At 45.1% G+C, this 26,979-nt stretch overlaps 1 protein-coding gene across 2 annotated transcripts in view; it reads right to left on the bottom strand.

Annotated features, from left to right (window-relative positions):
* GLP2R (glucagon like peptide 2 receptor) overlaps nt 1–26,979 on the bottom strand; it is a 77,097-nt gene that overhangs the window by 2,955 nt on the left and 47,163 nt on the right. For both annotated transcript variants that reach the window (XM_074018585.1, XM_005582887.5), the window contains exons 10-12: nt 16,552–16,640; nt 7,342–7,480; nt 114–155 (exon numbers count right to left, since the gene is read on the bottom strand). In XM_074018585.1, coding sequence (XP_073874686.1) covers nt 114–155; nt 7,342–7,480; nt 16,552–16,640 — 270 coding nt within the window. The remainder of the gene's footprint in view (nt 1–113; nt 156–7,341; nt 7,481–16,551; nt 16,641–26,979) is intronic.

Here is a 26,979-nt window from a genome sequence, read left to right as displayed (position 1 = left end):
CTGGTCACTGCACGTTCCCCCAGAGCACCATCACATCCACAGCAACCTCCAGAGGTGGCAGGATTGCAGCCCCAGCCTCACACGCAACCAGGATGGCAACGTGGAAATCATACCTCTCCACTGGCAAAACCATACTGCAAGGCCACCAGGAACCCCTGAAACGAAAGGAGCACACGGCATAAAATCTGACGCCAGAGATGTGTCTGAGAGTTACTGGCAACACCCAAAGCCCTGCACAGGTCATAGGAGTCCCCAGAAAAGGCGTGCAACTGCATTGCATGCAATAACTGGAATTAGTCATACTGGTTATGTTAACTTGGATTTCCATGGCAACTGCTCTTACTTTGACAGTCAGCGCCATCCCCACCCCCGCTGCACCCACATATCACCCTAGGTGTTTGCTTAGGTGTTCACAGGTGCACATGGATCAATGATGATTAAACGCCCAAGACTTCGTGTCATTCATTCAATTATACAAATATTGGGCAAGGTCACTGTTGCCCCCCTACTCGCTCATAGTGGGCACTGGTTAATGTTTGTTTGTTTGTTTGTGACTAGGTTGGAGTGCAGTGGCATGATCTCGGCTCACTGCAACCTCTGCCTCCCGAGTTCAAGCAATTTTCCTGCCTCAGCCTCCCGAGTAGCTGGGATTACAGGCACATGCCACCACGCCCAGCTAAATTTTTGTATTTTTAGTAGAGACAGGATTTCGCCATATTGGGCAGGCTGGTCTTGAACTCCTGACCTCAGGTGACCCACCTGCTTTGGCCTCCCAAAGTGCAGGGATTATAGTCATGAGCCACTGCACCTGGCTTTTTTTTTTTTTTTTTTTTTTTGCCTGACTTGCATTCTTTCCTTTCAGTCCCTGACCCTCCCTACTCTCTGAGCTTCTGGCAGCGTTGTCAGTCATGTGGTTCCCATGTTCCAGGATGACCATCGCCACAATACTCAGCCCAAATGGGCTGGAATCAAAGGTGCTCCATTTAATGCTTGCTTCCGTTGTCTTTCTCAGCCTCCTACATATCCTGATTCGTCAGACAGTCATTGTGATTACTTACATATCCTGGCAGTCCCTAACTGAAGTGAGGGTCTGTGGCATTTAGGCAGTGTGTCTGATATATTGGAGCTGGATGTGTGCACATGGCCCAAGTACTTGCATGTTTATAGAAAGACTCTTATAAAACGCCAGAACTCACAAGGAAAGGATGCATTTCCAACTACAGGGTGAAGGTCCCAATGGCAGGCTGACTCCTCTTATATCTCTTGATGATAATGAAATGTGGCACTGGGGAAGGCTTTTCTGCTCTTCCTTATGTAAGCCTTGTTCAGCATGTCCCTTCTGGAGCCAGACCAGGATCTCCACATCGACAATCACGACATCAACCAAATGCTTGGATTCTGGCCATGAATGTGGAATTTCCCTTCTCTTACGCACCTAGATATTCCATGGCGATAGCTTCCATAGCAGGGGCATAGTGTTACCAGTTAACCATTTTCACACATGCAATCTGGTCAGAGGTTCACAGCTGCCCCCTGTGGTTGGCGGGACAGGTAATATTTGCCTCCAGGCACATGATATCGGAGGATCTGGCTTTCAGGGTGCCAGGATTCTCACAAACAAGTTGGCTAAAATAGGATTCCACATGACAAATGTGTTTTTTCACTTCCTCGGGTGCTTGCTTCACAGTTTTAGGAACATCCTAGGGTCTGGTTCTCATTCTAGATTAAGCAAGTGTGAAGGGAGTGGGTTCCACAGAACACATGGCTCTTACTTCATATGTCACCGCTATTTGGCAGTCTCTCCAAAGCTCCACTGAGTGCAGGAGGCTGGTGGAACTCTCTAAGCAGTAGGCTCTTGGAAGAATAAGGGACCCTCCAGAGCAGCAAGAAAAGGAAGCTGTTAGGGCTGATGCCTGTTCTTGCCAATTTCCATGGTGGAGTCTCTAAAATGATCCACCAAATGGAGCTCTCCCAACATCTGCTCACCCGTGCTCTTGCCTCTGCCTGGTGGAATGCAGGGAAGCATGGCAGGAGTATTCAGAAGGTGGGAGGTCTCCGCCCACACACAAGCCCTCTAAGTGTGTTTTCTGGCTCAGTCCTGGTACAAAACACCCTGCAGAGTCACTTTGATTCCTCACGTTCCTCAGCAGTGCAGGGCGATGAGCAGAGCGCTAGCTGGCTTCAGGAACAAATCTTCCATGCTGGTAGCTAGTCTCCAGAGATGGCCCCAATGGTTCCTCTTCTTTCTGTGGGCTCAGGCTGCTCTTCACATCAAAAAGTGGACCAAGTTTTCTCGGCCCTTGAATCTGGGATGACCTTGTGACTCCTTTTACTGATACAATGTCATAAAAGTGACATTCTGGGACTTCTATGCCTATGTCTTAAGAGGGCTGGAGGTTTCTCCTTCCTCCGTCTTAGAACATTTGCTCTTAGGATGCCCTGAGAGTCCAGCCGCCATGCTATGAGATATCCAGGATACATGGAGATGCCACATGGAGGAGAACTGAGGCCCCCTGAGCTATACAGTCTTAGCTGAGGTCCTGTTCAACAGCTAGCATCAATGTCTAGTCATGTGAATGAATCATCTTGGATGTGCCACCCCACTTGGGCCTTCAGACATTTGCAGCCCCAGACAAAAATTACACGTATCAAAAGAACAATTTACCCTGAGCCCAAGCAGCCCAGTCTACTGAATCATTAAAAATATTAAAATGGGGCCAGGTGTGGTGGCTCATGCCTGTAATCCCAGTACTTTGGGAAGCTGAGGTGGGTGAATCACCTAAGGTTGGGAATTCGAGACCAGCCTGACCAACATGGAGAAACCCCATCTCTACTAAAAACACACACAAAAAAATTAGCTGGTCGTGGTGGCTCATGCCTGTAATCCCAACTACTCGGGAGGCTGAGGCAGGAGAATGGCTTGAACCCAGGAGGCGGAGGTTGGGGTGAGCCAAGATTGCACCACTGCACTCCAGCCTGGGCAACAAGAGCAAAACTCCATCTCAAAATGATGATAATAATAACGGTTACTGTTTTAAGCCATAAAGTTTTGGTGTGGTTTATTACACAGAATCAGATGACCAACACATCCTCCCAAGGCAGAAGAGTCTGATAGGCTCAGATTCTTTCTCAGAAATCTGCCTCACATAGCTCCATAAAAATAACTGGTCTTTACCTGGCCTTGGGTGAGTGGGATCAGGCGATCAAGGGCTCACATTGCCCGACCGTACCCTCAGGAGAAAAAAGTCCACCAAATATTACGACATAACAGCTGCAGAGTTTTTTTTTCCCCTCTAATTTAGGATTACCTTTTAAAGAAGATTACGGCCAAGGAACACAAAAACCCCAAATTACTAAACCTTATCTTTTGAAATTCCCCAAACGACTGAAATAAATTAAACATGTTTTCATAATGGAAAAAAAATTGCTTATGGATCCTCTGTCTTGATTCGAAGCCACAAAGAATTCAACTGCAACGGGAGGGAAAAACATACTGTCCGACTGCTCATACCACACTTCAGGCTCTGGCTCCTTGGCCTTTGGTGAACATGCGGTGGGTGGACACGTTTTCTCTGCTCTGTGTACAAAATCTCAGCACTTCACCCTGTCTGGTATATTGCTCCAATATATCACACAGCACTTGACCTTTAAGACTGGTATAGGGAACTCGGTGTCTCCTGGTTCTAATCTTCACAAGGTCCCTGAGAGGCACTATGAATAGTGGTTACAGTCAGGGACTCAACCTCTGAATAAAAACCTCATGTCTGATACATGTCAGCATGTGAAAGTCCCCTGAGCCTCAGTTCTTTCATCTTTAAAATAGGTATAGTAATTTATCCTTCACAGGGATATTATGCGAATCCCATGAGGCTGAAAGTGTTTCATGTTAAATAGATAGTTTCCAGTGTACCATTTTAATTCCTTTGCTAGTATTTTAAATACATTTTTAAGGTTATTTTCTTAGTGTTTATTCCAGGGATTACAACATGCATCTTAACACAATCTATTTCATATTAACACTAACCTAATCCTGGTAACATATAGAAATGTTCTCCTATATATCTCCATTTACTCATTCTTCTCTTGTGATATTCTTGTCATATATATTAGATCTTTGTATGTTATAAACCCAATAATGCAACTTATAGTTATTTTATACAATCTTGTATTTTTAAAATCAATTATGAGAAAAAAATCTACATATAGCCTTTCAGATTTACCTATGTATCTACCTTTTCCACTGTTTTTTATTTCTTCATGTGGATTTGAGTTGCTGTCTCTTGTGATTCCCTGCTAGCATGAAGTACTTCCTTTGATATTTCTTGAAAGAGGTGTTTGCCAGTAATGATTTCTCTCAGTCTTTGTTTTTATGATAATGTCTTTAAAAAATTTTTTTATTATACTTTAAGTTCTAGGGTACATGTGCACAACATGCAGGTTTGTTACATATGTATACATGTGCCATGTTGGTGTGCTGCACCCATTAACTCGTCATTTACATTAGGAATATCTCCTAATGCTATCCCTCCCCACTTCCCCACCCCACAACAGGCCCCCATGTGTGATGTTCCCCTTCCTGTGTCCAAGTGTTCTCATTTTCACCTTTATCTCGAAACATACTTTTGCTGGATTTAGAATTCTTGATTGACAAATTTTTTCTTTCGGCATTCTGAATATTTTATACCTCTGGCTCCTGGCCTCCATTGTTCTGATGAGTAGTCAGCTGTTAATTGTATCATTGGTCCCTATATGTAATGAATCATTTTTCTCTTGTTGCTTTCAATATTTTCTCTTTATTTTTGGCTTTCAGCAGTTTGTAATGTTTCTAGGCATGAATCTCTTTGTTTTATGCTTTTTGGAGTCCATCGAGCTTCCTGGATGTGTAGATTAACATTTTTCTCCAAATTTGGGAAGTTTTCAGTCATTATTTATCCAAATATTTATTCTACCATTTCTATCTTTACTCTCCTTCTGGGACTCTCATATGTGTATGTTGGTATGCTTGATGGCATTCCATAGATCTCTGAAGCTCTATTATTTTTCTTCATTCTTTTTTCTTTCTGTTCCACAGACTGGATAACCTAATTGACCTGTCTTCAAGTTCATGGGTTATTTATACTGCAATCTTAAATCTAAGCTTTCCTAGTAAGATTTTCATATCAGTTATTGTAGTTTTCAACTTCAGGATTTCCATTTGGTTCTTATTTTATAATTGTTCTCTATTGAATTGAGATAATTGAATTCCTTTAATTATTTCAACAACTTTTTATTTAATTATTTGAACATGTTTATAATAGCTCCTTTGAAGTCTTTGTCTGCTAAGTCCAATATCTGGACATCCCCCACCCCACCCAGAAAGTTTCTAATGACTGCTTTTTTTTTTTTTGTCCTGAGTATGGGTCACACTTTTCTGTTTCTTTGCAGATCTCATATATTTTTGTACAAAACTGGAAGTTTTAGATAATATATTATAATAACTCAGGATTCTGATTCCCCAATTCCCATCCCTGGAGTGGTGGTGGTTATTTGTTTCAAAAATTGTCTGGACTGCTAGTTCTGTGGGATCTGTCTCTTCTGTGGTATATAGCCAGTGATGTCTATGCTCATTTAAAAATGTTTGGTATTTGTTTTTAAGTCTGGTCTTCTGATGCTGTTTACAATAATTTAATAATCAGCCAATGATTGATCAGAAGTTGTTTGCAAACACCTCAAGCCCATAAGGCTTCCGTACCCTTTGCCAACGGATCCATGTGTCACTTGGAGAACACATTCAAAGTTCAGTTTAAAGCCTCCCTTGTCTTTTGCTTTCCACCAGACCCCCTCATGTTTCCTCTATGTGTGTGCAGAAACTCATCTTCAGCCAGAAGTGTGTGAATGCCCTTTCTGGTCCTTCTTGAGTGTGTATGCAACCTTATGCATGTACACAACCTTCCAGTCAACCTGAGAAATATATGGGGGCTCGTCAAGGCCCACTATGGCTGTCTCATTTCCCAAATCTTCCTGTTAAATTTCTGGCTAGCCCATCAGTATGTTTTTTCACCCCAGAGGGAATGATAACTTCAGGCTTTAACATTGACCTTCCCTGTTCCTTTGTCACCAAGATGACTACTGTATCTGGCAATGCCCAAGGATGGTCCCAAAATGGTTGCTATTGACAATTGTCCAATTTTATCATTGCTTTTTGAGGAAAAGATTTGCTAGAGCCTGTCTCCTTCATCCCAGAAGTCCTGTCCCCACACCAACATTTAAAGATGATTCATTTTCAAATTACTACTCTATGAAGACCCTGGCTGTGTCTGTGCTGTTAGCAGTAATCTGTGGCATTAGTGGCCTTCACTAATGAGCCACATCTCCCAGCCTTCATGCCTTTGTGCAGGGTCCTCCCCCTTCAATCTAGGCTGGGTCTGTGACTTGCTTTAAACGACAGAATGCAGAAGAAGCATCACTGTGCCAGTTCCAGGCATAGGCATTTAAAATGTCTGGCAGCTCCTGCTTTTATACTCTTGGGAGCCCTGAATTGCCCTATCCTGTGGAGAGACCACAAGCAGAAAACACATGGCATGTCTAAGGAATGTCATGGACACTGAGAAATGAAGCCTCAGAAATGTGACCCAAATAAAATTAGCCTCAGCTATTTGAGCCATCCAACTTAGGCACCAGTCATGTGAGTGAAGAAGGACATCTTGGTAGTTCCAGCCCCAGGAGGCATCACAGAAGCAGAAGTTAGTCACCTCTACTGGGTCCTGCCTAGATTCCTAACTCCTAGAATCATGAAAAATAATTTTAAAAAGATTGCCTTCTTAAGACACTAAGGAATAGATAATAATTTAAGCAATAGACTAGCAAGAGATTTCCAGGTAACAACCACAGTTGGCCTCTTGTTCCTCGTTTCAGCTCCCACACATCTGTCAAGGTTCAACAGCCTCCTGGTCTGAACTCATTAGTCCCTACCCAATTTGTGTTGCATTCTGTGTACATGTCACCTGAAGCACAGACAATGTTCACTTTGCACAATGCTCTGCAGAGAACCCAGCAAAAATAGGCACTTAATGAAAGGCTTCACATTGACATTCACAGTTAATATGATCATGAGTCACACCAACTATTACCACCCAGGAAAGAGACCGTTTCCCCCTTCTTAGTCACTGAATCATGCTGGCAGGATCAACGCAATACCTCCCCATCTGCATGCCCTTCTAATGCCAAGGGCCCTTACTGATAAAGGCTGCTGACGCTACAATTCTATTTTCATCCATGGGCTCCTTAATTCTGAGCGTGTTTGGGCCACATGCATTTTGTTTTCTCCAAAGTCAAGTCATATTGGTTCAGATTCCTACTTACATGAAAGGAGCTCAGTGTCAACTGAATGAAAAGTCGTATAAGTTTTGCAAATCCTTCGACTTGATCATCGGTGATGAAAGAGAAGAGGATCTCATGAACGCCCAATAAAGGAATGAGGACCAGTGTTGATTTTGCCAATCTGTAAATGACAACCAAATAGCAGTCATGAGGGCCACATGGGGAACAGGCAACATTTCCTGCGCTTCTGTGCCATGCCTTTGTTGCAGCTCTTACCATATCGATCATTGTTTCCCAGATGGTCTCCTTGACTACAACATTTAATGCTTCAGGGCCATTGTGGTCTTGTTTACTGTTGTGTTCCTACACTTGATGCATGGCGGATGCTCAGAAAACATGAATTGAATGAATTCCCCTGGATATATTATCATATGTTTGCAACTCTTAATGTTTTGCCTGATGGACAGATTTCCATACAAGTGACTACCACCTTGGGACACTCCACCCCTACCAGGTTTGTTAAGTTTCCTATCGCCTGGCTAGCAGTTTCCTCTATCTTTCCTTACTCAGGACTTTCAACATCAGTATTTCCAGTATTACCATGAGAAGGGAGAGAAAACGAGTTGCCCAGGGTCACACAGACACTAAGCAGTAAACCTCAGGCTGGATGTGGGGCATCTGACCTTCAGTTCCGACCTGCAGACTCCTTTCTGGACTTTGCTATCAGCCCTCATGCTGCCCCTTAACCCTGGTGGTAGTGAGAGCTGCAGGAAATGAAAAACTGATCCTCCTCATAAAAAGTGCTGCGGGGAGGTTCGCTGTTGTATATAGTCTACACGAAAAAGACAAACATTCCTTGTGCCACCCACGTGTAAAGTGCACAGCTGGGGCCCAAATGCTGCATACTGGTGGTTCCCAAACGTGGCTAACTATTAAAATTCCTTACAGAGCTCTTAAAATATATACATATAGTTTCCTGGGCCTCAATGTCAACTTCCTGAATCCACACCTCTGGAGGTTGGGTCCTAGAAAATTAATTTTTTTTAAGACACAGGGTCTCCCTGTGTCACCCACGCTGGAGTACAGTAGCACGATTCTAGCTCACTGCAGCCTTGAACTCCTGGGCTCAAGCAATCCTCCTGTTTCAGACTCCAGAGTTGCTGACTATAGGTGTGCACCACTGTGCACTTTTATATATATATAAATACATATAAAATATATTTATAAAATAAAAATTATTTTATTATTTTATTGAGATAGGGTCTTATACGTTGTTGCCCAGGCTGGTCTCAAACTCCTAGCCTCAAGTGATATACCACTTCTGCCTCAGTCTCCCGAAGTGTTGGGATTACAGGTGCAAACCACTGCACCTGGCCGGATGTGGACTTTTTAAGGAACTCCCCCATGGATCCTGAGAAGTAGATAGGTTTGGAAATAACTGCTCTTTTACTGTTGAGCTGCTTCTTAATTTAAAACTAACTACATTAGCAGAGATGACTCATATTCGGGGTACGAACAAAGCTACTGTCTTATCCACATTGGGAAAGAGGAGCGTAATTGTAATGATTTTTTTTTTTTCAGCTTAGGTCACTTCTTGTAAAGGGGCCAGACTAGGAGGAACTTCCCCTCAGATCCCGTGGAATTAAAGGTATAGAAAAACAGGGTGGCATTAGCAATTCATGGGGGAGTTTCTTAAGGAAGGATTAACTCTGTCCAAGAGCAAGAGCTTACTGTGAATCCTATGTCTGCAAGGGCCATTCAAATGCAACGTTATCAATGAAACAAGCAACCTCACCTTTGTGCCCCCAAAGGATCTAAAGCAGTGCAGGAGCCTCCAGGATGGAAGGACTCCACCTGGCCATGTGACTGTGTGAACCAGAGCCTTGACTGTCAGGAAACGCTGATGAGCAGAGAGATGGAATCATGGGCCTTAGCTATGTGGTTCTTTTGAGCTGAGCTCAGATCAACTCCCACTCCAACACCCATCCCTACAGAAGTCACTTCACTAGGCAACATTAATATGGTTCCCATGAGACAACATTTCAAGGGTTTTGTATTTCCAGGAGTATTTTTAAAGCCCTCTGGCCCAGAGGTTACAAAGTGGTGACCACGGATGGTAACTGACCTGCAGACAACTTTTGCTTAGGCCACGGAGCAATTTTTGTTATTGGAGTCATCTTTCAATAATAATATTTCTAGCAAAAGTGTCCAGGTTTCTGGCTTCCTTTGAAAAATGGGGAGAGCTGGCAACACTGGGCTCAAATTCTTGCTTGGCAATCGTTGGTTACAGCCGGGCAATGTCTGTCCCTTTAGAGGGAGTCTGTGGCCTCCAGCCCCCACCCGGCTTGTACTACTCAATTGTGTTACTTGTTTGACCCTTGTAAGAGTCTGAATTTGTGACCCTTGCTCTGGGTGGTCTGGGTTTTTACGACACAGACTTCTATGCCTAAAAGCAGACCTGTGTCTTATCATCAGCTTATTCTGATGCCATGTTGCAGTGTTATGGTTTTTTAAAATAAACTTTTAATTTTGGAATAATTTTAGATTTACAGAAAATTAGCAAAGGCAGTACAGAGAGTTCCTACGTCTCTTCACTCAGTTTCCCCTAATGTTAACATACTACATAACCGTGCCCATTTGTCAAAACTAAGAAACAAACACGGTACACTACTAGTAACTAAAGTTCGGAGTTTATGTGGATTTCCCACTACAGTCCTTTTCCTGTTCCCTGATCCCACATTTCGTTTAGTACGGAATGATCTGTAAAGAACAACAATTTTTTAATACAGTTTTGGGTCACTCACCCTTCTGGATGGAGACATGAAGGGATTATCTACCCTTCACCTTATTCTAACTTCTCCTTAGACAAAGTACTATTTGTGTCCCTGTCCAGAAGAAAATCCATAAATAGCAATAGTGGTTTACTCTTACAGACTGTGTTTATGCTCATTTTCATCCATAACCATTTGTTTATTTAAATGGTCCCATTTATTGCAATCATTTAACTATCCAACAAATATTTATTGAGCATATGCTTATGGCACATGAGTGAATATGGTGGGAAAGAAGGAGTTGTAGTTAAAGGCAGCAGGGTACAGGAAGAGTATCTGGGCCTGAGTTCAAATCTCAGTGTTGCCAATTATGAGTGCTATGACTGTAGGCAAATCATTTAACCTCTCTGTTAGTTTCCTCATCTGTAAAAGGAGGATTATAATAGTAATAGCATCTACCTGACAGGGCTGTCATAAGGATTAAACAAATAGCATACGGTAAACCCTCAGAATAAATGGTATCTGACACATGATCAATGATCAATACATTTTAGTTATTATTACTTTTAAAGAAGCCATCCCCGACCTTCAGTTGCTTATAATTTCAATATTTTTTATCAATTTTACTTGAATTTGTAACATTTTTCTTCTTTGATTGCTGATGGGGTTCAGAACGTGGTACTTCAAAATATGGCACTTTGACATACTGAGCATTTTAAGCTGAAAGAATTTGAGAAAACTGCAGGAGCAGGAAGTCTCCATCACCTCCCACCCTTCTCCCCTGAAACAGGTCATGAAACCTAGGAAGGATTTTCTGACCTTCTCCTGAAGCAGATCACAAGACCCTCATGTGAGAGGTGGAGGAAAGGAATGTCCCTATTTCTGAAGACACAGTGACACAAGAATCTGTACAAACAGGGCTTGTTAAATTTCCCCCAGTTTATGACCATTAGATGTCCTTTGTTCAATCATACTTCTCCCATGACTGTCCACTTTGCATCAAACCTAGCATAAAAATACGCACATTTGACCATTTCTTTGGGTCTTCCTTTCCCTATGAAGTCTCCTACATCATATAAAACTTACGAAATAAACTTGCATGCTTTTTCTCCTGTTAATTTGTCTTTGTCTAATTTTCAGACCCAGCCAGGGACCCTAAGAGGGTTGAGGAAAAGCTTTTGCTTCCTACCTTGCCTATCAGAAAGTCCTTTCAGAAAGAACTGGGGTTTAGCATGTTAAGAAATGCTTGTCGGGCCGGGTGCAGTGGCTCACACCTATAATCCCAGCACTTTGGGAGGCCGAGGTGGGCGAATCACCTGAGGTCGGGAGTTTGAGACCAGCCTAACCAACATGGAGAAACTCTGTCTCTACTAAAAATACAAAATTAGCCGGGCATGGTGGCGTATGTCTGTAATCCCAACTACTTCAGAGGCTGGGGCAGGAGGATCACTTGAACCTGGGAGACAGAGGCTGCACTGAGCCAAGATCGTGCCATTGCATTCCAGCATGGGCAACAAGAGTGAAACTCCATCTCAAAAAAAAGAAAAGAAAAGAAAAGAAATGCTTCTCCTTTATAAATGAATCAAGAGCTCTGCCCAGGTGCATCCCATGGAGAGCTAAGGCCCTTTATTGAGGGGAAGAGAGCTGCCTCTGAGAACCACACCTCTGTGGGATCCCATCCTCTGTGGGAACCACAAAGAACAGAGAACTCCAGCCGAGCTGAGGGTCTGCTGAACTCTGTCCGCATTCCTAGGGCATTGCTTACCCTGTTTACAGCCCCAGAGTTCCTCCTTCACACTTGGCTCAGTTCTCTTTCTCCAAGCCAGACAGATGGACCATTTTTTTATTTCCTTTGCTTGATGGTGGAAGCCCAGGGACAAGGGCTAAGACTACAGAAGGTTCTCCAGCTCCTAGCAACTTGCCTCTTTGGCAGGGCCTAAACGTGTTTAATTTAAACTTTCCTAAAATAAAATCCTGGAGGGAGGCCAGATCAGGGTTACATTCTAAAAGTTCTCAAAATCTTCAAGAGTTGGAGGCAGCCTGTACCTACAAGAGTTTGGATAAAATATGCTGGGCCCTGTCACCCCCTCCTCCTTACCCCACCAGAAGTCTTTAAGGGAAAACAGACGTGGAAGGGGATGAGGAAGAGGAACGACTTTCTGACATGGAAGAGGGCGGTGTGAGCTGAGGAACTGAGGGGTGCCAATGCCCCGCTGGGGTTACAGTGAACAGCCCTCTCCCAGAACTTGAAAATGAGAGAATTAGCACTGCTTTCTAAAAGCACAAGATGCTGCAGGATTTGCCAGCCCAGGGAGTTAAATAAGGTGGTTTAGGTGTGTCCTGAGAGACTGGTCCCTGCCTTTTTGCTAATGAATAAGTATTAATCAACTCGATTGCACTCTACACAAAGAACAAGTAAACAGAAAGGTGGCCAACAAAAATGGCAGGGAAAGCACAGAGGGAGAACGTTCTCAGTACCTATCCCACCTTAGTCTGTGGAGGGCACACTGGATCTGGGGAATGAGCCTCCTTCCCAACAGGTAGGTGGCGCTGTGGGCAGGTGGTGATTTTTCAGGCTACCCTCAGGATCCTTCAACAGCAAGACTCTGCTTTGATGACGTGAGTACCAGTAATGTTCCGGTGACTCTCTGGATTCCTGAATCTTCTGGTGTTGCAATTAGGAAATTTTGGGAGGCGCATGGGCCCAAGAAAGGAACGCTCTACCCCTACCCCCACCTTCCACAGACATTAAAAATGAACAATGTTCTAGTTGATATACATTGGGAGATCAGCTGGGGTCCGTCAGCTCCCAAAGTCTCAGCCACTCAGGAATATAGATGGATTCCCTGTACCATATCCAGGTGGTGGCAAACTCACCAAGGTGAGGCACTTCACCGTGGGAGGACTTTGGGTAGACATATACCCAGGTTCTTCTTCTTTATTATTATTAAAAAGGAAAAGGATCTCACTGTGTGGCTCAGGCTAGTCTAGACTCCCAGTCTCACAGGATCCCTTCCCCTGAGGCTCCCAAAGTGCTGGGATTACAGGCATGAGTCACTGCACCCAGTCCCAAGTTCTTCTTGAGCTTTTTCTTTGAATAAAGGCAGGGGAGAGGAAAAAAAGGAATTTCCAAACAGACTGCATATGTCAGGCAGGGTTATTCTTTCTCCCCACAAAGCAGTCACCCTGGATCATGGCTCAACCAGGAGGGTCTCCCCAGTATCTTGATTTACCCTTTCCCAGACCAATGGCTCCTGGTGGGTACACACCCTCCAGGGCCATGCCAGGCAATCTATTTGATATTGGAAGAAAATATTATAATAGAGGATAATAGGCGTTGTGTATATATCAATTTGTATCTATCCTCTTACATTTTCTGTTTTTTGGTCTATCTTATAATACATATATTAGCTCAGGCAACCACGCATATACATGAGGAGGGACATGCTCAGAATTTCTTTACTGACAGAGACGCGTGATCAGAAAAGTTTGAAAACCACTGCCTTGGATAACTCTAGAGGGGACCCTGGAAAAGAGAACACTGAGGCTACATGACGTCTGTAATGGCCCGACCAGAATATTCCATGTGTTCTTTCACTAGAACATCTGGCCCAGCAGTCCTCCACGCTGCCTGTGTATCAGAATCTCCTGGGAGACTCTGTAGCGGGGGCGTCCAACCTTTTGGCTTCCCTGGGCCACGTTGGAAGAAGAAGAGTTCTCCTGGGCCCCGTGTAAAATAAACTAACACTAACAATAGCTGATGAGCTAAAACAAAACAAAACAAAACAAACAAACAAACAAAAACAAAAAAAATGCCATGCATAATTTTTGTGATATCCGCCACCACAGAAAAGCAAAAAAGTCCTTGCATTCTAAGGGTTCGACATGGCTGCTCTGTGAGGTTCTATCCCACACTTATGGAGCCATAACACCCAGTGGTAGGGCTCACAAGGCTGTACTTCTGGCTGACTCTCCGGGGATGCTAATGAGCAGCTATGACGAAAAACTATGTAGGGGTTGCTGTGGGTCCTGGGCATGGGGGAGGTACCAGTGGCCCATGGTAGGCTTTGGGGGCACAAAGCAGCAGGGTGTCAGCTCTGAGTCCCCTGGGGGTCAACTGCACCATTTCTGTCTCACGGAAACACTAGCCTCTGTCCAGTTTCTGGGGGACCCTGGTTTTCCTGGCACCTATTTATTGAGAGAACTCTTCCCTGAACACACCCAGCAGGGAGGACTAGAGCGGGCCTTGAAGCTCCACCCTCAAAGAGTGGTGAGAGAAGCTAAGCGTTTGGGAAGGGGGCCAAAGAGACTGCGTGGCCACTTGGAGCCTCGACTGGAGGCGCCAAGAGAGACAGCGTGGCTCCCTGGAGCCCAGGCCAGGCCAGTTCCCCAGGGCTATGGGTTTCTTGCAAAATGTTTGGACCAAAGCTCCAACTAGCAACTATAGTATGTCTGCCCATTATTGAGCCGGGTATGTTTATCCTTCTAGACCTCCTGGAGGGAGGGTAGAGTGGCCACCCATATTTATAACCACATCTACAGCCTACTTGAATCCTCAGAATAAGCAGGAGATGAGTATGCAGTGATACTCCCATTTTTACACACCAGAAAGCAGGCCAAAGGGGCCAAGGCACTTGGCTAAGGCCAGTAGGCAAGTCTAGGGTCATGGCCAGCTCCCTCCCTTCCACCTCCTGCTCCATGCCAACATCATAGTCCTTAGCGAAGTAGAACGCATGCTCCTCAAATGCAGGGTCTACATCATGTCCACCATTTTTGTTTGTTTGTTTGTTTGCTTTTGAGATGGAGTTTTGCTCTTGTCGCCACCCAGGCCAGAGTACAATGGCACGATCTCGGCTTACTGCAACCTCCGCCTCCCAGATTCACACCACCACACCCAGCTAATTTTTGTATTTTTAGTAGAGACAGGGTTTTGCCACGTTGGCCAGGCTAGTCTCGAACTCCTGACCTCAGGTGATCTGCCCGCCTTGGCCTCCCAAAGTGCTGGGATTACAGGCCTGAGTCACCACGCCCAGCCTCGTGTCTACCTTTTATTCCAAGCACAGTACCAGGCACATTGTAGGCATCTATTAAATATTTGTCAGATAAAAGGAAAAACTCCCTTCCCAGCACCTGGGTCAGGCCTTATAAAGGGGCGAGAAACAGGGCTAGGGCCATCTTCACTCATGCTCACCTCCTCTGGCCTCCTGTGTGGACTGGAATTTCTACTCTTAGAGCTAATCTGTGGGTTAAAACACTCCCATTCCAGAGCCCTGCTGAATGCCACATAGAAAGCAAAGAATAGGCCAGGTGCGGTGGCTTACGCCTGTAATCCCAACACTTTGGGAGCCCAAGGCTGGTGGATCACGAGGTCAGGAGTTCGAAGTCAGCCTGGCCAACATGGTGAAACCCCATCTCTACTAAAAATACAGAAATTAGCCAGACGTGGTGGCAGGTGCCTGTAATCCCAGCTACTCAGGAGACTGAGACAGGAGAACGGCTTGAACCCGGGAGGCGGAGGTTGCAGTGAGCTGAGATTGCGTCACTGCACTCCAGCCTGGGTGACAAGAGCAAGACTCTGTCTAAAAAAAAAAAAAAAGTAAAGAATAACTAGGAAAGAGGGAGAAAACTCTTTATCATTCATTCATTTGCTTTTACAACAATGCAGATCCAGTAAAAACCTATGATCTGACTTACTAGGAATGAGGACTGCTGTCATCTCAGAAAGAGGAAAGTGAGGTGCAGCGATGACAAGTCACAAATAAAGGATGCCTGTGGAAGGATGTCTTTCCTTAGACCCTAAAAGTTTGTGGTCTCTTTTCTCAAGGTTCTCAAAAACACCCAAATAACCTCTTCAAATCCTTCCCCAAGGAAGGCAACGGCCAAACTTCTCTTCAAACAAGACTGTCCTTTTCCCACAACCACCCATTCTTAGAAACTTTTTTTTTTTTTTTTTTTTTTTTTTTGAGACAGGGTCTTACTCTGTCACCCAGGCTAGAGTGCAGTGGCACAATCATGGCTCACCGCAGCCTTGACCTTCTGGGCTCAAGCAATCCCCTCACCTCAGCCTGGGACTACAGGCATGCACCACGCCTGGCTAACTTTTGCATTTTTGGTAGAAACGGGGTTTCACCATGTTGTCCAGGCTGTTCTCGAACTCATGGCCTCAAGCAATCCTCTTGCCCCAGTCTCCCAAAGTCCTAGGATTACAGGTCTGAGACATCACTCCTGGCCTCTTAGGGGCATTTTAACAGTTTTCTGCTGGGGAATGTGAATGCCTTTGACTACTCACCATCTGCTTCATCATCTTAGAAGGTCCTCACCGTTGACAAAAGCCTCACTTGATCCTATAGCATCTTTCCAGAACTGCTGTTTCTGATACCCTGGCCTTAGGAGATAAATGTCCTTCCCAAGACATTAGGCAGAACACCCAGAGGACTTACAATAACTTTGGACTGCTGGGGACCAACCTCAAGCCACTCACCTGTATTTATAGTCTCTGAAGCACATTTGATTAGCTTTGAGCTTAGAAATGAGAAGCTTGAGAATTTTCAGGAAGATGAAGAAATTGACCTGGAAAAAAAAGCAGAGTTGGGTAAGTAAATGATGAACTCCACATAGCTGTGAATTTCAAGGTCAGGCTGGGCTCGGCCATCGGTTCCATCAGTTCAATGTAAACCAGGGGCAATGTAGCAGTTAGCTGGCCAGGTAGTAAATGCTTAGCTGTGATCTCCACTGGCCCAAAGGCCATCTGAATCTCCAAAGTCCCAAAGGTCATCTGAACTGAAAGTCTGGAAGGAATTTTAGAAAGTGATTTAGTTTATTATTCTGCCTTAAGAAGGTCCATCATTAAGGCCATCTAGAAAGGCAGGTGGACAGTCACATTATTATTATTACTATTACTGTTATTATTATTATTAGCCATCATTAAGGCCATCTAGAAAGGCAGGTGAACATTCACATTATTATTATTACTATTACTGTTATTATTATTATTAACCATCATTAAGGCCATCTAGAAAGGCAGGTGAACATTCACATTATTATTACTATTACTGTTATTATTATTAACTAGCACATACTGAGTACTTATTGAGTACTTAGCACTAAGTACTTAGTACTTATCACTTAGTACTTAGCACCATGCCAGGCTTTGGCCTAAGAATGGTCCAGGCATTCTTTTTTTTTTTCTTTTTTTTTTTTTTGAGACGGAGTCTTGCTCTGTCACCCAGGCTGGAGTGCAGTGGCGTGATCTCCACTCACTGCAAGCTCCGCCTCCCAGGTTCACGCCATTCTCCTGCCTCAGCCTCCCGTGTAGCCGGGACTACAGGTGCCCGCCACTGCGCCCGGCTAATTTTTTTTGTATTTTTAGTAGAGACAGAGTTTCACCGTATTAGCCAGGATGGTCTCCATCTCCTGACCTCGTGATCCGCCTGTCTAGGCCTCCCAAAGTGCTGGGATCAGGCATTCTTTTATCTAATTTTTACAACACTCTGCTAAGGTAGCCACAACTATTTTTATCCTCATAATACAATGAGAAAACAGAGGCACAGAGAAATAAGTGTAATTCCCAGGTTGCACGGCTACTCAGTGACTGAGCCTGTAATTAAACCCAGATTCATCGGATTATAACCCTCCCTTCACTTAAACAGAACGCTAGTCTGCCTCTCTTCTGTAAAGAACTCCATCCCTATTGGTGTCTAACCTGAGATCCTGTTGCTGCTATGGAATTCGCGGACAGCATATGCTCTCTACTCCCTAGAATACATTGCATGACTGTCATGGGCTGGGAAAATCCAGGCCTTCATTGTCAGCCTTTAAAGAAATTTAAAAATATGCCTGCAAATTCCACACCCCCCCCCTTCCCCTCTCTCAGGTTTCTCACTCCAGGGGAAGTCAGCCACCATTTTGTGAGGACACTCAAGCAGCCTATTGGCAGATCCACATGGGGTAACTGAGTTCTCAGGCCAAAAACCAGCACCACCCACCACCAGCTGCGTGTGTGCGCCACCTTGGAGCTGATCCTCCAGCCCCAGACAAGCCTTCAGATGGCTGCAGCCCTGGCTGATGTCTTGGCTGCAGCCTCAGGAAAGATCAAGAGCCCCCTAGAAGTGGTGAAAAGCAAGTGGCTGGGTTTGGGTAGAGCTTGGAGAATGAGAACAGGGTTTGTGAGAAGTGAGACTGGAGAGGGAGGGAGGGTCAGTATCTGCAGGGTCTTTCACTGCCATGCTAGGCGAGGAGTTTGGGTTTTCTTCTGAAAGCAATGAAGAGCCGGTAACAGATTTTAAGCAGGCAAGTGACCTGATCAGATTTGTACTACTGCATTTTGGAAAGATAATTTCAGTGGCAGTGTGGAGAACGGATTGGGTGAGGGTAAGGCTGGAGGAAGGGAGACCAGTTGGGAAGTAGTTTCAGAGTTCCTGGGGGATGGTGATGGAGAAGCGAACTCAGCAGCAGTCCTGGTGCTTCAGTGATGGAGAGGAAGGGATCAATTTGAAATGATGAAGAAGTATGAGTCAAACGATCTTTGTTATTGATTGGATGTTTAGTGATGGAGAGGAAGGGATCAATATGAAATGAAGAAGAAGTATGAGTCAAACGATCTTTGTTATTGATTGGATGTGAGGGTATGACCCTGACATTTGGTGGTAGATCTCAAATGTGCGGTACTGCCATTCGCCAATAAAGGAATCACATGCGGGGAAGGAAGAGCGTTGGGTGGGAAGTAGAGGGTGGATGAGGACTCCAGTAGTTTTGAACACAAGAGATGTTCCTAGGCGGTTAGATATGTATGTCTGAATCTCAGCAGAGAGGTCCCAGCCAGAGCATGAAGCCATTGGAGTAGACAAGATTATCCAGGGAGACTGTGCAGCTGGGAGAGAAAGAGGGTTAAGAGAATTGCCCCGTAGTGAAGGGAAAAACGGAGAAAGTGGAGATAGCAAAGGTGATGAAGAAAGAATAGCTAGGGAGGTTAGAATAAATGACACAGAAGGGGCATCCTGGAAGCCCCCAAAAGGATGATTTTAGGAAGGTTTAAATGCTACATAGAACTTAAGCAAAATAAGACTGCATTTAGCAACAAGGAGCTCCCTAAGAGAAGCTGCCGTGTAGAGCTGGGATCACAAGACGGATTCCAGTGCTTGCTTTTGTGGATGATATGGGAAGAGCAGAGGCAGCATAGACAACATTAAAGAGGCTTGGCTGTGAAGGGAAGCAGGGCGTTCAAACAGTAGTTGACAAGGGATACACAATGAGGTAATGTCTCCTTGGTTTTATTTGTAGGGCTGGAAGAGGTTTTTGGTTGCAACCGTTTTTAAGATTAAAAAGACCACGCCGGGCGCAGTGGCTCACACCTGTAATCCCAGCACTTTGGGAGGCTGAGGTGGGTGGATCATGAGGTCAAGAGTTCGAGATCAGCCTGGTCAATATAGTGAAACCCCATCTGTACTACAAATACAAAAATTAGTCGGGCATGGTGGTGCACGCCTATAGTCCCAGCTACTCAGGAGGCTGAGGCAGGAGAGTCACTTGAACCAGGGAGGTGGAGGTTGTGGTGAGCCGAGATTGCCCCACTGCACTCTAGCCTGGGCAACAGAGTGAGACACCATCTCAAAAAAAAAAAAAAAAAAAAACTTAAAAAGACCTAAAAATGGCTTTATGCAATATAGAAAGAACTGACAGAAAGGGTGACCAGGCAACAATTAATGCGACAAAGTCTCTACAGACATTGAGTCAGTAGAGTACTAATGTCCCGTCCTAGAAATAAAATCCTTTAGCTACATATTGAAATGCAAGCTATAGAATTCAGTATGTGTCAGTTATTATTTGTTTTTATTGTCCTCAGGAGAATCAATGCTCAATGCTAAAAGACTAGAGTTTCAGGCAAGAAGCTAATCCTGAAGCCAGCAGGAATGATGGAGGTTCCCAGACAAAAATAGTTAGGAACAGAGAATTTAAATACAAGCTAAATGTAACCAAGTCATGTATTTATTTTAATGGGATACCTGCCTCTCATCATAAAGAGAAAACGTGTCCTTGGCTTAGTGATTTGTTGAACATAGGCATTTTTCTTACAAAGCAAGCTTAATAGCAGAAAGGCATATATTTCAGCAAATTTTTTTTTTTTTTTTTTTTTTTTTTTTTTTTTTTTTTTTTTGAGACGGAGTCTCACTCTGTCACCCAGACTAGAGTGCAGTGGCGTGATCTCGGCTCACTGCAAGCTCCACCTCCTGGGTTCACGCCATTCTCCTGCCTCAGCCTCCCGATCAGCTGGAACTACAGGCGCCAGCCACCACGCCCGGCTAATGTTTTGTATTTTTAGTAGAGACAGGATTTCACCATGTTAGCTAGGATGGTCTCGATCTCCTGACCTCCTGATCTCCCCACCTCGGCCTCCCAAACTGCGGGGATTACAGGCGTGAGCCACCACACCCAGCCCAGCAAATTAATTGCAATCAGGACTGTCTACTAGGCAATGAAGGGTTATAATGAGAAGCAGGTTGATTCACTGTTCTCTGTGTTTTCTAGAGACCAGATATGAGAAAATGGGCATCAACCCAGGGGCCATATGAAGAAGGCTCTTCCTCACTGCCATAGGATGAAACCCTAGCTGGGGGTACCATGGAGCCTCTGTTCATCTAGGCTTCCAAGAAGACAAGAGTCAGCAGGTACGATTGGATGGTGCTGTTCTTCATTTGCACACAAGCAGGAAAGGGGCTGAGTGAGGACCTTTTCCAAGAACCTAGCCAACCCCTCCAGGATTCTGTGACCAGATGGGGGTGGGTACTAAGGACCCAGATATGTAAGGATCTCTGCTAGATTCTGGAAAATACAGATGCATTCCCAGACATCACCAAGATGCATCCTTGGTGACACTTTCTTGGTACCCCAGCTTCTGTGCACAGGTCTGGGTCTACAGGTTGGCAGAGGTGATTGCCAGTATGGCGGGAACTCAGGGGTAGGCCCTCGTCTACCCCTAAACTCTTCCATCTACCCCCAAACCCCTCCTCCTCTGGCCTGCTCTGTGGACTAAAATGCTTATCCTGTAGAGCTACTCTTGTGAGTCAAAACACTTTCCCCAAGAGCCCTGCTGAAAGGCACACATCCCACTGAAGCTAAGGAATCACTGGGAGAGGAGGAAGGAAGCCCTTTCTTCATTCATTCATTCATCCATCCATTCATTCATTCATCCATCCATTCATTCATTCATTCATTCATTTTTGCAACCTAATTACCTAGGATCTGGCCTATGATATCACCACTTAAAGCAGAAGATGGGGTGTACCAAATGTAACTTTTGATGGGGTGGGAAAACCCAGAGTACAGCAAGATTCCCACTTGGAGTCTTTAGAAGAGGAGAGTACAGGAGTGAGGAAATGTCTTGGGAAGCCTGAAGTCACAGAAAGCCCCTGGCTTCCTGGTGGGGCAGAGGACCTAAAGAGGGACAAGGCCAGTGAAGATGAAGTTTACCAGTGTATCAGCTTTGCCAAGTTCTGAGGCTACTACAGAAGATTCAACAAGAGCAAATGCAGGCTTTTGACTTTATGACTTCATAAAGTCAACAGATGGTTCATTCAATTTGTGAGCTCAAAACAGCCATTTCACTGGGTCTGTTAACTGTAGGGAGCAGGGTATGGATAGAATGACCTTGCGTAGTGTAATTACTGTGTAAGGCTGTCCTTGAGCAGGACTGATCAAGGCTTTACCAATATTCTACTGAGGGCCAGGGAGGCTAGGCTGTAAGAATATGCCAGGTTTCAAGATGATTCAACTCTAAATGTATACTTTAGATGACAGGTGAAGTAGTGAAGTCTGATACAAAGAAAAGAGGTGGGAATTCTACAATTTCTGTCTGGCAAGAGACCCAAAGGGCATCTGGATTCTTCAGGTTGCCACATTATGGTCATTTCTGAAACACAGGCAACCTTGTACCAACAAAGCAGTAAATGAAGTTTGTTGATGCATCTGGATTTCCAGCATGTTGTACACTCGCGTCAACCCAGATGCTGGTCAGCAAATGCAGACCCAGTCTAGGGGATGGTGGGAGAGATCCAACTATGATAACTAGGGATGTTCACCACAGAGCTGGACCCTGGGATGGGAAATTCTCCTTGGTCCCAGTGCTTTGTTCACCATGCACAGTTGGCTTTTCCTTAGAAGCCTCTGATCCATGTTCCCCAAAATACGCCCCAGGCTCAAATTTGACCAAGTTGAAAGAAAATTGTTAAGTACCTAGAAATGCCAAGTGCTACTAGCTCAGTCTTGATTATTGTTACTCTTTCTTACTTCAGTTTAAATAGGATATATGTGGGGGCCAAAGAATTATTATTTTTTTCTTAACACAATAAAGATTTCTTTTCTATTCTATTCTCTATTCTATTCTATTCTATTCTATTCTATTCTTTATGTCACAATCTAGTGCAGTGGAGGGAGCTCTGCTCCATACAGTCATTCAGGAATTCAGATTCCTTCCACATTGTGATTTAAGGAATTCTCTTTTAGAGTTAGGGTTGTGTCTACTCAGACCAGTGGAAAATTGTAACATGTGGTCATATGACCAAAAATGAAGGTAGATATTGGTTCAGTCATAGTCTGATGAGTCTCAGAATTATACCCATTAAATTCTGAGTTCCCAGAGGATAGAAACTCTGAAATAACCTAGTACCAAGCCAAGCCCAGTGAAAGTGCTCAATGAATGCTAAAGGAAGATACAAGAGAGTGGCTGAATGAGATTCCAGTGCTAAGGAAGTTCTACATGGCAGGAGATTTGATTCCATCAGTTTGGGTAAGTCCAGGCTGGGTATTTTTTTAATCCTCCCCAGGTTGTTTTAATGTGCAGCTACTGTCTAGTCCATGGTTTTTCAATGTCAGCACTCTTAATATTTGGGGCAGGATAATTATTTGTTCTGGGGGTGGTTCTTTGTGTTGTAGGGTGTTGAGCAGCATCCCTGACCTCCACCCACTAGATGCCAGTAGCAACACTCTCCTCCTACCCCCATCCCCAATTTATGACAATTAAAAATGTCTCCAGACATAGCCAAATGTCCCCAGGGATCAGAATCTCCTCTGGTTGAAAACCACTGATCTAGTTCAAGACTGATTTTATAGATGAAGAAACAGAGGCCCAGAGAGACCAACTCACTTGGCTAAAGGACACATCACAAGTCAGTCAGAGAGCCCAGACTCCTGACTCTTAGCCTGGCTCTTTCACTTCTTTCTGCATGGCCTTTCTTTTCCCTTCCATGTCTGCTGGAACACATACATTCCACTCTCCATGGAGCCCTAGAACCAATGCACAGAATCCTAGAATCCTAGAACTATGCAGGTTGGGAAGGCAGCAGGTTTAGCTCCTTATTGTTCAGGACAGATTATCTTCTTGGAAGCTGATAGAGATGAAGATCTAATGCCTTTCTCTGGGGTCTATGTCAGTGTTTTACAAGTTCATGGTTAAATATCTTCCTTGTGACCAAGGGGAATGTTCCTATTTCTCTTCAAGCCCATTTCCTCTTGTCCAAGTCCCTGTAGACACCAGACAAAAATAGTTAAGCAATGTCCTCTCTAAGAGCTGAGGGTGATTGTGAAAGATTCCCTTCTAGGCAGGCCTGTTGAGCTCTTTTAATTGCAGGGTGTTGGGGGGTGGGGGAGAGAGAGATTAATAAAGGACTCAATTTCCAAGGAGAAAGAGAGTTTATCAGCAGACCTCGGGCCATCCAATAGGCACTTGAGGCCTATGTGTGCATGGGAGGAGGGAAACACCATGGTGGATTTGGAGAACTTTAAATGTATCCATACAAGTAGCGCAGAGGGCACTTCTGGTTAGGTGAGTAGAGAGGGAATGACTCTACTCTAAGGAGTTTAGAACGAGATCGGAGGGAAATAGTGACCCATTAAACAGACGAGTAGAACAGAGACATAATCAGATTTTACTCCAAAAAGATCACTCGGGCTGCAACAAGAGGATGGATTGTCAGGGGTAAGAATGAAGAAGAGAGACCAAAAAGGAGGTTTTTGCAGAGGTCTACACAGAAACAAACAAACAAACAAAATCACAACGGGCTGAAGAAGAGCAGAGACCAAGGGATTAAGGAGAAGGAAATGGCTTGGAGAGATCTTTAGTAGAATTATTGACAAGACTTGAAGTCTGAATAGATGATGCAGGGAGAAGGAGGACAGAAATTAGGAGAACACCAAGCTTTCCAGCTTGGGTGCCTGGGTAGGTGGGTTGTGGAGCCATTTTCTGGGTAGAGTGAGCAGGAAGAGAGGTCTGAATGGGAAGATAAGGAGTCCACCGTGAACTAAGGTGAGAGTGGCCATTTCAGTAGAGCTGACCATGACTGGAGTCATAGAAGCAACAGCATGTAAAGGTCATTTTATCCAAAGTGAGAAGATAGAGCATGTTCTCTTGTCCCAGCTAGGAAGCACCAAGGGAAACTAGCACGTGGGTCAGCCAGCCATAGAAGGCCAAAGCAAGGTCCAAAGCAGTAGTTCCAGCCCTGGCTGTCCACTAGGATCATTTTGGGATTTTAAAACTACAGTGGGCCAGGTGCGGTGGCTCATGCCCATTATCCCAGCAATTTGGGAGGCCGAGGCACGTGGATCACAAGGTCAGGAGTTCAAGACCAGCCTGACCAACACGGTGAAACCCTATCTCTACTAAAAATACAAAAATTAGCCAGGTGTGATGGTGGACGCCTGTAGTCCCAGCTACTAGGGAGGCTGAGGCACAAGAATCGCTTCAACCCGGGAAGCAGAGGTTGCAGTGAGCCAGGATCTCACTGCTGTACTCCAGCCTGGGCAACAAAGCAAGCCTCTGTCGAAAGAAAGAAAGAAAGAGGGAGAGGGAGAGAGGGAGAGAGGGAGAGAGGGAGAGAGGGAGAGAGAGAGAGAGAGAGAGAGAGAGAGGGAGGGAGGGAGGGAGGGAGAGAGAGAGAGGGAGAGACGGAGAGAGAAAAGGAGGGAGAGAGAGAGGGAGGGAGGGAGGGAGGGAGGGAGACAGGGAGGGAGGGAGGGAGGGAGGGAGGAAGGAAGGAAGGAAAGAAGGAAGGAAGGAAGGAAGGAAGGAAGGAAGGAAGGAAGGAAGGAAGGAAGGAAGGAAGGAAGGAAGGAAGGAAGGAAGGAAAAACTACAGTGCCTGGCTACAGTGCCTGGGTCCCACTCCCAGAATTTCTGATGTCATAGGTCTGGGGTACAAGCCACCATGATGTTTCGAACACACAGCCAGTTTTGAGAGCTCCAGGTACAGGCAAAGAGGTTCACAAACTTTAATGTGCATCCAAAGCCTGGGGAGTCTGTTACAATGCAGATTCGGATTCAGTAGGCCTGGGAGATGTGGCTGAAGAACCTGAATTTATAACAAGCACTAAGGTGATGCTGGTGCTATCTGGTCTGAGGACCATCCTTTGAAAAGCAAGGGTGTAGCAACATGCTTTTCAACTCAGGCCACTCCTGAGATCAATGAAACATAAATGTCTGGGGGTGGGACTCAGGCAGAAAGAATTTGTAAAGACAACCAGGGGATTCCAAGAGCAACCCAGTTTGAGAATCATTGGTGCAGCTTCTAGAAGACTGCAAGTAAACACTAGGGATCCAGCTGGACCATGCCTGAACGCTCTCCTAGGGATGGCTTCTGGCTTCTATCCTGCTTTGTTCTGCCTGGTTAGCAAGAACCTTCCAGGGTCCAGAGTGCAGGCCGTGAGTGTCCACTGAGTATGTTTATCAAGAACCCACCTTATGCTTGAGTTGGCTGCCAGGATGATCAGAACATGGGGTTTACGGTGGCAGAAAACAGGTTTTAAAGAGACACTTGAAATGGTGTTGGCGAGGGCTGGAGCAGAAGCCTGCACAGGATCTGGGAAGGAACAAAGGAGGGTGTGGCCATTCCTACTTTGTGAGGTGTGCATCCAGGTAGAGCGGCACAGAGAGAGACGGATCCCTGACCCAAGACTTGAAAGATGAGGAACAGATCACCAGGTGGAGAAGATGGCGAGGGAAGGAGTTGGAACCACAGGAGAGTCTGAACCAAGGTACTAAGTTGCAAAGGAGCCTGCAGCATTCAGTATGGCAGGCATGGGGGCTGGAGGCAGTAAATAGTTTTTGAGCTGCACAGTGTTTGGTTAAAAGTACCAGCTGTCACCCCTTTGCGCTGAGATCCAGTTTCCATTGACTGGCTCTATGACTTTAGGCAAGCAATGTCTCATCTCAGTGTGCTCACCAGTAAAATAAACCTAAGAATGGCACATCCTCATAGATTGGTTGAGAAGATTACATGAGTTCCTACACTCATACACAAAGCACTTACACATGGAGCTGGCATGCAGAGGTGCTTAATAAATGTTCCTGGGACAGTGGTGGAGGTGCCCAGACAGGACCCCAGCTGGGCAGTGTGACTGGAGAGAGGCTTGTGGAGGGCGGGGGAATGTGGCAGGGCTAAGCACGCCACATGTGGCGTGTGTGTGCCCAGACCTCATCTGGGACACCATCAGCTGCAGGTCCAGTGACGGGAGGGAAGGTACTGCAGCATTCGTGCCACCTCATAGACTAGAAGTGACACAGGCCTGTTCACACCCTGTTTTCCCACCACTTCTAGGAACATTTTTCCCTCCAGGTCACACCCAGGTCTAGACAGAGAGTTGCCTTCTATTATTGACAAGTTTTGACACTCCCCTATCTTTCATGGTACCACAAATGCCAGATTATTTACATAAAATGGCAAAAACAGATCATCCAGCAACACCTTGGGGAACAGGGTGGGCAGAGAACAACAGTGTACGACGCCTGGTGGGCACCCGGAGATGACGATGCTGTGTCTAGGCAGAAATACTTTCTGCCTCTCTCTGGGATCTTGCTAACCCTTCCCAGTGTTTGCTAACTTCCCGCCCCTTCCTGCTAGAATGAGATTTGACAGATCTCATTC

The sequence above is a fragment of the Macaca fascicularis genome, chromosome 16 (genome assembly GCF_037993035.2).
Source record: "Macaca fascicularis isolate 582-1 chromosome 16, T2T-MFA8v1.1".
Taxonomy (NCBI): Eukaryota; Metazoa; Chordata; class Mammalia; order Primates; family Cercopithecidae; genus Macaca; species Macaca fascicularis.
Note: the sequence above shows the minus strand (reverse complement) of the source record. Positions and strands in the feature narration are given on the sequence as shown.